This window comes from Ranitomeya variabilis, chromosome 4, assembly GCF_051348905.1.
Source record: "Ranitomeya variabilis isolate aRanVar5 chromosome 4, aRanVar5.hap1, whole genome shotgun sequence".
In the NCBI taxonomy this organism is placed as follows: domain Eukaryota; kingdom Metazoa; phylum Chordata; class Amphibia; order Anura; family Dendrobatidae; genus Ranitomeya; species Ranitomeya variabilis.
In genome coordinates, this window is record NC_135235.1 from 653614453 (window position 1) to 653627405 (window position 12953).

A 12953-nucleotide genomic window follows, 5' to 3' on the forward strand; every position below is an offset into this window, starting at 1 on the left:
CATCTTGTCCATAAGCGCTCACTAGCAATGGCCGTTTCCTTCTGTGTCAGAGTATGTGCGGCTGTCATGGTGCTCGGCTCCACCTGAGTTATATCTGATTTTTGTTCACTTTTACAATGTCTGATTTTCTTGGATACACAAAGGACGGCGCTGGACCAGAAGGTGCAGAAAAGTCACTTCTACGTCTTCATTTTCACAATCTTTGGAGAGTCCAGTAGCCGTCAGCGCTGACCATATTCACAGGTCACATCACCTGTTGTCATCCATTGCCAATCTTGTGCCGCCTTCTACCACGTCATGGACGTCACTGTCTTTATTTCCACTACATGGGATGACAGTCCGGTATTGCTGAGTCTCTGTGATGGGTTCTGCTTCCTGTAACCGATATAACAATCTCTCCTCCTCCTCCCCATAGTCCTGGTTTGTACAATACATGAACTGGATGGTAAGAGTATTTTTCTCCCTCCATTTGAGGAGTTGCCTGGGTGATAAGATTTGGTGCGAATATGGTCTGTGGAGGCTGGAGCTGCCGGCCTGTCATCTGCTCTGCAGTCACCGTCTACCTCTGGTCATCCTCAGCTCTAACAAAGCTTCTCCTCTGTCCTCTCCTGCTTCTAAGCTCTAACATAATAAAATAATACCGGAATATCTAGCAATCATGGATTATTTGGTAAATCTAGACCTCACACTGTTAGACCACAAGCTGAGCAGATATGAAATCAAGATTTTTGAACTGACACTAATAGTTTTATTTTTTAAAATATGATCCCATCATGATCCCATCTTGTGTTTTGGTACAGATGTGAATAGGAGCATAACAGGCACATGTGCAGTTTTTGAAATTTTTAAATTAAACGTTTTTTTCGGAAATGCGTTTTAAAGTTTTGCGCTTGCGTTCGCATAGGTAAAATATTATCAAAGTTACTCTTGTGACATATCTGGTGAAAGCCTGTACATTTCTGAGTAGAATGGTGTTTATTTTGTTTCTCTATCTCTTTTCTAGCCTGAGTTATGGGGAGAAATGTAAAGGCAGGCAACACCGAAATTCGCACTTTTTCCGAACTTTGAAAATCAATAAAAAATAAAAAAAAAAATCTAGAATTTTTTTCTTCTTCACATTTTGCATTCTCTGACACACTATTACCAAATAACAAAATCTCAAAAGAATTAAAAATATAGTGGTAAAAATCATTGGTTCACTTGACATGGAATGACCCCAATATGGCCATGTGAGGGCTTATTTTTTGCGGGACAAATTGTACTTTTGAATGATACCATTGATTTTACCATGCCGTGTAACAGAAAACGGGAAAACAATTCCAAGTGTGATGAAATTGCAAAAAAGTGCAATCTCACACTTGTTTTTTGTTTGGCTTTTTTGCTAGGTTCACCAAATGCTAAAACTAACCTGTTGTTATGATTCTCCAGGTCAGTACGAGTTCATAGACACCAAACATGTCTAGGTTCTCTTTTATCTACCGTATATACTCGAGTATAAGCCGACCCGAGTATAAGCCGACCCCCCTAATTTTGCCACAAAAAACTGGGAAAACTTATTGACTCGAGTATAAGCCTAGGGTGGAAAATGCAGCAGGTATCGGTGAATTTCAAAATTAAAAATAGATACTCCATACCGTTCATTATGGCCCCATAGATGCTCCACATAAAGCTGTGCTATATGTAATGCTCTGCACCGTTCATTATGGCCCCATAGGCGCTCCACATAAAGCTGTGCCATATATAATGCTCTGCACCGTTCATTATGGCCCCATAGATGCTCCATAGAAAGCTGTGCCATATACAATGCTCTGCACCTTTGATTATGGCCCCATAGAAAGCTGTGCCATATAAAATGCTCTGCACCTTTTATTATGGCCCCATAGAAAGCTGTGCCATATACAATGCTCTGCACCTTTGATTATGGCCCCATAGAAAGCTGTGCCATATAAAATGCTCTGCACCTTTTATTATGGCCCCATAGATAGCTGTGCCATATACAATGCTCTGCACCTTTGATTATGGCCCCATAGATAGCTGTGCCATATAGAATGCTCTGCACCTTTGATTATGGCCCCATAGATAGCTGTGCCATATATACAATGCTCTGCACCGTTGCCCCATAGATACTCCACATAAATCTGTGCCATATATACAGTGCTCTGCACCGTTGCCCCATAGATACTCCACATAAATCTGTGCCATATATACAATGCTCTGCACCGTTGCCCCATAGATGCTCCATATAAATCTGTGCCATATATAACGCTGCTGCTGCTGCAATAAAAAAAACAAAAAACACATACTCACCTCTCTTGCTTGCAGCTCCTCGGCGTCCCGTCCCGGCGTCTCTCTGCACTGACTGGTGATCAGGCAGAGGGCGGCGCGCACACTATATGCGTCATCGCGCCCTCTGACCTGCACAGTCAGAGCGGAGAGAGGCCGGGAAGATGGCGCGGCGCCCGGCGTGTGGAACGCGGACAGGTGAATATGTAATACTTACCTGCTCCTGGCGTCCCGCTCCTTCCCCCGGACAGATGGTCTTCGGTGCCGCAGCCTCTTCCTCTATCAGCGGTCACCGTTACCGTCATTAGAGAAATGAATAGGCGGCTCCGCCCCTATGGGAGTGGAGTCCATATTCATTTCTCTAATGAGCGGTCCCACGTGACCGCTGACCAGGGGAAGAGCTGCGGCACCGAAGACCGTGGAACGGGCAGGGGGAGCGACAGGAACGCCGGAACTAGGTGAGTATATGACAGTCCTCACCCGCCGACCCCACCACCGATCATGACTCGAGTATAAGCCAAGAGGGGCACTTTCAGCCCAAAAATTTGGGCTGAAAATCTCGGCTTATACTCGAGTATATATGGTATGTGGTAAAAAAAAAAATTCCAAAGTTTGCTTTTAAAAAAAAAAAAGTGCCATTTTCCAATACCCGTAGCGTCTCCAATTTTCGTGATCTGGGGTCGGGTGAGGGCTTATTTTTTGCATGCCGAGCTACGTTCTTTTGATCGCCCGTTATTGCCTTTTAATGCAATGTTGTGGCGACAAAAAAAAACGTAATTTGGCGTTTTGATTTTTTTTAATCGCTATGCCATTTAGCGATCAGGTTAATCCTTTGTTTTTATTGATAGATCGGGCGATTGTGAACTCGGCGATACCAAATATGTGTAGGTTTGATTTTGATTGGGGCGAAACGGGGGTGATTTGAACTTTTATATATTTTTTTATATTTTTAAACTTTTTTTTTTTTTTTATTTTGGCATGCTTCAATAGCCTCTATAGGAGTCTAGAAGCATGCACAACTCAATCGCCTCTGCTACATAGAGGTGAAGCACAGATCACCTCTATGTAGCAGAAATGCAGGGTTGCTTTGAACGCCGACCGCAGGGTGGCGCTCAAAGCAATCGGCCATCAACAACCATAGAGGTCTCAAGGAGACCTCTGGTTGTTATGGCAATGCATCGATGACCCCCGATCATGTGACGGGGGTCAGCAGTGCGAGCATTTCCGGCCGCGCTAGGAGAGAGGGAGAGGGAGAGAGAGAGAGAGAGAGAGACTTTGATTCCCCATTGACTTGCGTGTTTCGGCCGATTTCACTCGACTTTTGACAAAGTCGGGTTTCGCAAAACCCGACTCGATCCTAAAAAAGTAAAAGTCGCTCAACCCTACTCCCTAGTCTTGTAGAAAACAATAGATTAAACCAAAAACACATGAGCCATGCACACAGTGAACAGGCCTGTAGGGACACTGTTCACACCACCAGGAGACAAACCCCTCCTTGTGAGCCGTTTGTTAGAGCGGCTTAATATACATTTTTTGCAAAAAAAAACCGTATTAACCAAATACTCTGTGTTTTTCCATCTTTTTATTGGCACTTGCTGTTTATATTTTTTTGCAAAAGAGTATTTTTTTGGTTTTACTGTGCCTTTTTTGTGTGGTTTGTCTTCTGGTGGTGTGAACGGTGTCCTTACAGGCCTGTTCATTGTGTGCACGGCTCATATGTTTCTGTTTTACTCACTCCATACAAGTGTATGAAGCGAGGCCGTACCCACTGGGCAGGAGTGTGTATAACTCCTACTTACCCTCTGGTCCTGACTCAGAAACCGGCAATTCCCTACAGCGCCCAGTGCGGTTATATTATATTTTATAAAAACTTTTGCTTCAGCCATTGATACAGCTTTTTTAGCTTGATAGCCATAGAAAAGAATGAAAAAAAATGGCTAGTTCAGGTGGACTAATCTGCTACATGTTCTTTACACGCAAATTTCATCTGTATTTTTCTATCCATATTTTATTGTATAAAACAATATAATATCTTCCGTTATACTTATTCACAGTATTTTGGCAAAAATGGTGAATCGAAGGCTGAAAAACCTAAAAGACCACAGAGCTCACAACAATTAACACATAGTAGTACCAACCAGTGACTGAGGAGACTCTGTATCTTCTCTGCATCTAGTGGTTACGACTCACCTGGGCGATTATCTGAAGGAATCTCCTCATTGCACCCCTCATCACCCCTCACATATGTTTCTGTAGTAGTAATATGGGTCAGATCTTCACCCTGAAACAAATATTGTAAAAGTCACAGAGAGATGGAGAAGTCACATCTATGATCAGCTCTAATCCTACCATCTCCACCGTTCTCATTACACAAGTATAAAACATATAATACTGGTGGATACAACAAGACTGAGCACAAGACCTTCACTGCCATCTACACATCATAGGGGAGATATCATGACACCTTCTCTCCATCTACCTGATGATCCTGAGGAACATTGGGATTTTCTTGTTTACAGTTCTGTGGAAGAAGAGGACGGGGACATCTCTCTGGTGTTGTCCTCTTACTGGATAGAACTGGAGGAAACACAAACAGGGACTCAATTAATTCTTTACATTCAGATAATTATAGGCCGTATGTATTTAGTCCTGTATTACCTGGTGATGTGAGGGGCTGGGGAACCTCCATTATGACATCCTTGTACAGATCCTTGTGTTCTTCTAAATACTCCCACTCCTCCATGGAGAAATAGACGGTGACATCCTGACACCTTATAGGCACCTGACACATACAATGATATTGTCATCCCCCCGATCCCTTCATAGCGTTACTGTATAATAATTTCCCAGCATTCCCAGCAGTGTCACCTCTCCAGTCAGCAGCTCTATCATCTTGTAGGTGAGTTCTAGGATCTTCTGGTCATTGATGTCCTCATGTATCAGGGGGTGAGGTGGAGGCCCTGTGATTGGGCTCAGGGGTCTTCCCCATCCCTCAGACACAGGGGCCTGACATCGCTCATTAGAGGTCTTCTTCACTACTGTGTAATCCTGGTTATGGAGAGACACATTAATAAATCCCACTACATATATTTCCAGAGTCCTCACCTCTCCAGTTCTGTCCATCTGTTATTCCCATAGATAAGAATGATGTAATGTGACGTCATCAGAATCTCTCACCTCTCCAGTAAGCCGAAAGAGGATCTCTAGGGCGAGGTGTAAAATCCTCTCCACCATCTTGTCCCTGTCCCTAGCCATCCTTGACAGGTCAATCAGGAAAATTCTCTTTTATAGAAGATCTCCACTGAGAGGATGAGATATTGTAGGAACCTGGATGAGAAAATGTTAAGTCATAAACATTGAACATTCTGGAGATAAGTGGAGGAGAAGATATAAAGAAGTTCCTCTTTATTTAAGGACAGATCATGTAACATCTTCACATGAACGCCAGAAATGATCACTGGCCAAAGAGGTCTTGCCAACATGTATGGCTGCCGTCACACTAGCGAGTTTTACGGACGTATGAGCGCCGAAAATACGTCCGTAAAATACGCATTACACACGGCCCAATTATTCTGTATGGGGCTGCTCCTATCAGCCGTATATTACGCATCCGTAATATACGGTTTTGTACGGCCGTAGAAAATCGCAGCATGCTGCGTTTGTCAGCGTATTGCGCAAAAAAAAACGCCAATGAAAGTCTATGGGGGCGAGAAAAATACGGATTCCACACGGACCAGCAGTGTGACTTGCAAAAAATACGCAGCGGTGTTAGTGAAAAGCCAGTAATTCAATTGCCGGCTTTTCATTTCTCCTTCCCAAACCCGACAGGATATGAGACATGGTTTACATACAGTAAACCATCTCATATCCCCTTTTTTTTTGCATATTCCACACTACTAATGTTAGTAGTGTGTATGTGCAAAAATAGGGCGCTGTAGCTGCTAAAATAAAGGGTTAAATGGCGGAAAAAATTGGCGTGGGCTCCCGCGCAATTTTCTCCACCAGAGTGGTAAAGCCAGTGACTGACGGCAGATATTAATAGCCTAGAGAGGGTCCATGGTTATTGGCCCCCCCTGGCTACAAACATCTGCCCCCAGCCACCCCAGAAAAGGCACATCTGGAAGATGCGCCTGTTCTGGCACTTGGCCACTCTCTTCCCACTCCCGTGTAGCGGTGGGGATATGGGGTAATGAAGGGTTAATGCCACCTTGCTATTGTAAGGTGACATTAAGCCAGATTAATAATGGAGAGGTGTCAATTATGACACCTATCCATTATTAATCCAATTGTCTGAAAGGGTTAAAAAACACACACACACACACTTTATTAAAAATTATTTTAATGAAATAAACACACAGGTTGTTTTAGTATTTTATTGCTCTCTCAATCCATCTGAAGACCCTCGCTTGGCAAAATAATAAACCAACAATATACATACCTTCTGATGAACTGTCAGGTCCCATGAAGTAAATCCATCTGAAGGGGTTAAATAATTTCACAGGCAGGAGCTGCGCTAAAGCACTCGCTCGTGCCTGTAATCCCCGGGTGCTGAAAGGAAAGATGAGTGATCTGTACTTACATTGAGTCGCGGTGAGGCGCCCTCTGGTGGATGTCCTCATGAACTGGAGCCTTGGAAAAGTTCCCACGCTCGAGTTCATATGAGTTCATCCAACAGTCTGATCAGAATGTTAAACTGAAAACCTCATATTCAGTATTTAAATTTTTGCCTAGCGGCTTTAGATCAACGTATGATTTTGGGATGTGCGGTTCATGCTTTTTTTTTCTTTTTCCACAAAGCATGTACTTGTCTCTTTTTTTGGACCAGCACTCCTCCCATTTGGCTCAGGTGATTTTAATTAGCAGGAGACTGCAAAGTAAGGGGTCTAGCCCATTTTGGCTCTCACTGAAGAGCTGGAGGAAGGTGAGTTTAAATGCTCCCTTCATTTTGGTGCTGGTGCTGTGTGGCGGCCATTGTTGCTGTGGCTTTGTGCTGGTGGGGCGGTCTGGAGTCTTGGGGGCTCAGTCTCGCAGCATGGGTGCTGTGGGGCAACAGGCCGTCCGCCCTGCTGGTGCATGGCCGCTGCGGCGGTGGTCGCCGCACGGCTCCGCTCCGTTAGGGCGTTAGGACCCACTACGAGGTTTGCCGTGAAGGGGCAGTGGGCTTCATACAGTCTGATCAGAATGTTAAACTGAAAACCTCATATTCAGTATTTAAATTTTTGCCTAGCGGCTTTAGATCAACGTATGATTTTGGGATGTGCGGTTCATGCTCTTTTTTTTTTTCTTTTTCCACAAAGTATATATATATGTGTGTATATATATATATATATATATATATATATATATATATATATATATATATATATATATATATATATATATATATACATATATACATATATATATACATATATATATATATATATATATACACTCACCGGCCACTTTATTAGGTACACCATGCTAGTAACGGGTTGGACCCCCTTTTGCCTTCAGAACTGCCTCAATTCTTCGTGGCATAGATTCAACAAGGTGCTGGAAGCATTCCTCAGAGATTTTGGTCCATATTGACATGATGGCATCACACAGTTGCTGCAGATTTGTCGGCTGCACATCCCAAAGATGCTCCATACAAGGCAGGATGGATCCATGCTTTCATGTTGTTTACGCCAAATTCTGACCCTACCATCCGAATGTCGCAGCAGAAATCGAGACTCATCAGACCAAGCAATGTTTTTCCAATCTTCTACTGTCCAATTTCGATGAGCTTGTACAAATTGTAGCCTCAGTTTCCTGTTCTTAGCTGAAAGGAGTGGTACCCGGTGTGGTCTTCTGCTGCTGTAGCCCATCTGCCTCAAAGTTCGACGCACTGTGCGTTCAGAGATGCTCTTAGGCCTACCTTGGTTGTAACGGGTGGCGATTTGAGTCACTGTTGCCTTTCTATCAGCTCGAACCAGTCTGCCCATTCTCCTCTGACCTCTGGCATCAACAAGGCATTTCCGCCCACAGAACTGCCGCTCACTGGATTTTTTTTCTTTTTCGGACCATTCTCTGTAAACCCTAGAGATGGTTGTGCGTGAAAATCCCAGTAGATCAGCAGTTTCTGAAATACTCAGACCAGCCCTTCTGGCACCAACAACCATGCCACGTTCAAAGGCACTCAAATCACCTTTCTTCCCCATACTGATGCTCGGTTTGAACTGCAGGAGATTGTCTTGACCATGTCTACATGCCTAAATGCACTGAGTTGCCGCCATGTGATTGGCTGATTAGAAATTAAGTGTTAACAAGAAGTTGGACAGGTGTACCTAATAAAGTGATATATATATATATATATATATATATATATACTGTATATATGTTTTAACAAACATTTGAGCACATAAATCCATTAGATGTCGGTTTTGCAAGCCTGCGAGAAAATATCGCAGTACGGATGCCATACGGATTACATACGGTGGATGCCATGCGCAAAATACGCTGACACACCCTGCCTACGGATGACATACGGATCACTATTTTGGGAACATTTCTCCGTATTACGGCCGTAAAAAACGGACCGTATTGTCTTACGCTGAGTGTGACGCCGGCCTATGGCAAATGAATAAGACAACCAGCGCTGCACTTCACCATCACTTATGTAAGAGATGACAACAACAGGCAATATCTGTGCTCTTGAATTTTTCACCAGTAACGTAATATGATGTGACAAAATATATGAAGAATGTATAAGGTCACTACAAAAAAAAAAAGCTCTGTGGGAAAATACGAGAAATATGGCAGGAAGTTTCCAGAGTCACTATTTATCAAAGCATTTTATATGAATGCACATAGATCTCAACCAAGGGATATCAGCTTTTGAGGTAGAAAAAGTCCCCATAAACTGTAAGGAGGGTGATTATATAGTAAAAGAAAATGTCTAAAGCCAAATTTAAATGGATTTTTAATTGGATACTACAACAAATGTGTCACCCCAGCTGGTCACCATGAACCATAATGTAATTAGGTCTCCACTGACGTTCCTTGTCCTAAATATTGAGAAGGGGGGTGTCTTTGTTCTTCTTTGCAGGGGGCTGATCCCAAAAAGAAGGTAGAAAAGGGAAGACACATGTTTGGGTTCTGATAGTTGGTGCTATGTCTTGGAAGGGCTAGGATCTGCTGCTAAGGCCAGATCCTGGTGCCACTACTTCGACATTTAGAGAATGGAGATCGTGTGTCACATACTATTGTCATCCACTTTGGATACCCTGCTGGATTAGAGGAGCTATTCAAAAGGACCAGTGTTGCTTTTTTCTTGACATCAGATTGCTATGAATATGTTTGCACACTTAAGGTACCTTCATACGAAACGACATCGCTAGCGATCCGTGACGTTGCAGCGTCCTGGCTAGCGATATCGTTTCGTTTGACACGCAGCAGCGATCAGGATCCTGCTGTGATGTCGCTGGTCGCTGAATAAAGTCCAGAACTTTATTTGGTCGTCCGATCGCTGTGTATCGTTGTGTTTGAAAGCAAAAGCAACGATACCAGCGATGTTTTACACTGGTAACCAGGGTAAACATTGGGTTACCAAGCGCAGGGCCGCGCTTAGTAACCCGATGTTTACCCTGGTTACCAGCGTAAAAGTAAAAAAAAAACAAACAGTACATGCTCACCTGCGCGTCCCCCAGCGTCTGCTTCCTGACACTTACTGAGCGCCGGCCCTAAAGTGAAAGTGAAAGCACAGCGGTGACATCACCGCTGTGCTGTTAGGGCCGGAGCTCAGTCAGTGTCAGGAAGCAGACGCTGGGGGACGCGCAGGTGAGTATGTACTGTTTGTTTTTTTTACTTTTACGCTGGTAACCAGGGTAAACATCGGGTTACTAAGCGCGGCCCTGCGCTTAGCAACCCGATGTTTACCCTGGTTACCCGGGGACCTCGGCATCGTTGGTCGCTGGAGAGCGGTCTGTGTGACAGCTCTCCAGCGATCAAACAGCGACGCTGCAGCGATCGGCATCGTTGTCGCTATCGCTGCAGCGTTGCTTCGTGTGAAGGTACCTTTACACAAAATAACGGAGGAAGGAAAGGAATAATAAATGGAGACCCAACTGGTCCCTGTACAAAGTAGAAAAGTTCCTAGCTGCACAACTAAAATCACCTTCTCGGACCTGGTTCCCTAAAAGGCTGTAGAGGGGTTTCTCAAACTTCCTGAAGGATGAGAGGGAATGCCACACACAAATCCTACAAGAGGGTAAGGAGTGCGTGCAGGAAGACACTAAACACATTCACACAGGATTGACAGGGAAAAAGACAAAGAACCAAAAAATAAACGGACTAAGTGAAAAACGTGCAGACCCCATATGTGGAAGAAAGGAAATTGTGCTGGGAAGGATAACTCACAGACTGCGAGAAAGCAACTGAGATTACTAAAACAGGATATTCTCCAGCTATTGAGCTGGAACTGGAAACACCCATTAACCTTGAAGTATAACCAGCAATGAAAGCATGTGCAAGATGAATATAATCACCCCTGAGAGGTAATAGAACAGAACCAAGCGAGGGAGTGAGACACACCTGAATAGCATCCAATAAAGGAAAGCAAAGACAAGGGAAGTATCAGCGGTTGGATAGAGACTGAACAGGTTGTGATTCAGCAGTGAGTGAAATCTTCCACGCAGCAATCACCGGATAGAGTCCCTAAACCGAGCTGTGACAACTGGGTGGCACCCCCGGATTGTTCCTTTTCTTGCAGCCGCATTACAGACTCTAAGGAATCATATCTATGAACCTTATAAAGGTTTTCTGGATTGTTCACTAATCAGAGATTGAGAGCGGCATGTAACATGTTAACAGCCACGGGTTAATCGTGATTCCATCCGCGGCTGTTAGGGGCACATATCAGTTGTTTAAATCGGCTGACATGTGCAGGAATAGTTGCGGGCTCACCATCGGAACCCATGGCAAACAGGGGGAACCCACCTTAAACGTAACTACAGGTCCTTCTCAAAAAATTAGCATATAGTGTTAAATTTCATTATTTACCATAATGTAATGATTACAATTAAACTTTCATATATTATAGATTCATTATCCACCAACTGAAATTTGTCAGGTCTTTTATTGTTTTAATACTGATGATTTTGGCCTACAACTCCTGATAACCCAAAAAACCTGTCTCAATAAATTAGCATATCAAGAAAAGGTTCTCTAAACGACCTATTACCCTAATCTTCTGAATCAACTAATTAACTCTAAACACATGCAAAAGATACCTGAGGCTTTTAAAAACTCCCTGCCTGGTTCATTACTCAAAACCCCCATCATGGGTAAGACTAGCGACCTGACAGATGTCAAGAAGGCCATCATTGACACCCTCAAGCAAGAGGGTAAGACCCAGAAAGAAATTTCTCAACAAATAGGCTGTTCCCAGAGTGCTGTATCAAGGCACCTCAATGGTAAGTCTGTTGGAAGGAAACAATGTGGCAGAAAACGCTGTACAACGAGAAGAGGTGACCGGACCCTGAGGAAGATTGTGGAGAAGGACCGATTCCAGACCTTGGGGAACCTGAGGAAGCAGTGGACTGAGTCTGGTGTGGAAACATCCAGAGCCACCGTGCACAGGCGTGTGCAGGAAATGGGCTACAGGTGCCGCATTCCCCAGGTAAAGCCACTTTTGAACCATAAACAGCGGCAGAAGCGCCTGACCTGGGCTACAGAGAAGCAGCACTGGACTGTTGCTAAGTGGTCCCAAGTACTTTTTTCTGATGAAAGCAAATTTTGCATGTCATTCGGAAATCAAGGTGCCAGAGTCTGGAGGAAGACTGGGGAGAAGGAAATGCCAAAATGCCTGAAGTCCAGTGTCAAGTACCCAGTCAGTGATGGTGTGGGGTGCCATGTCAGCTGCTGGTGTTGGTCCACTGTGTTTCATCAAGGGCAGGGTCAATGCAGCTAGCTATCAGGAGATTTTGGAGCACTTCATGCTTCCTGGCACCTGCTCACAGTGCCAAAACCACTGGTAAATGGTTTACTGACCATGGTATTACTGTGCTCAATTGGCCTGCCAACTCTCCTGACCTGAACCCCATAGAGAATCTGTGGGATATTGTGAAGAGAAAGTTGAGAGACGCAAGACCCAACACTCTGGATGAGTTTAAGGCCGCTATTGAAGCATCCTGGGCCTCCATAACATCTCAGCAGTGTCACAGGCTGATTGCCTCCATGCCACGCCGCATTGAAGCAGTCATTTCTGCCAAAGGATTCCCGACCAAGTATTGAGTACATAACTGAACATTATTATTTGATGTTTTTTTTGTTTGTTATTAAAAAACACTTTTATTTGATTGGACGGTTGAAATATGCTAATTTATTGAGACAGGTTTTTTGGGTTATCAGGAGTTGTAGGCCAAAATCATCAGTATTAGAACAATAAAAGACCTGACAAATTTCAGTTGGTGGATAATGAATCTATAATATATGAAAGTTTAATTGTAATCATTACATTATGGTAAATAATGAAATTTAACACTATATGCTAATTTTTTGAGAAGGACCTGTATATGTCTAATGTGGGAAAGTGGTTAAAGGAAATCTCTCACGTCCTTTTTTGCTATTAAACTAATCCCAATGTCTTGTTAGTGATGAACAGTGCATTACAAACATGTTTATCTCAAGCAAACGTCCCAGTATTTAGT

The 12953-nt window shown here is 43.6% G+C and overlaps 1 protein-coding gene across 1 annotated transcript in view; it reads right to left on the reverse strand.

Moving 5' to 3' along the window:
- LOC143768174 (uncharacterized) overlaps positions 1-6301 on the reverse strand; it is a 62009-nt gene extending 55708 nt beyond the window's left edge. Inside the window, exons 1-5 of the mRNA XM_077256864.1 lie at positions 5461-6301; positions 5152-5331; positions 4942-5065; positions 4763-4860; positions 4474-4564 (exon numbers count right to left, since the gene is read on the reverse strand). Of these exons, the coding sequence (XP_077112979.1) occupies positions 4474-4564; positions 4763-4860; positions 4942-5065; positions 5152-5331; positions 5461-5538 (571 nt within the window). The 5' untranslated portion in view covers positions 5539-6301. The remainder of the gene's footprint in view (positions 1-4473; positions 4565-4762; positions 4861-4941; positions 5066-5151; positions 5332-5460) is intronic.
- Between the last annotated feature and the right edge of the window lie 6652 nt (positions 6302-12953).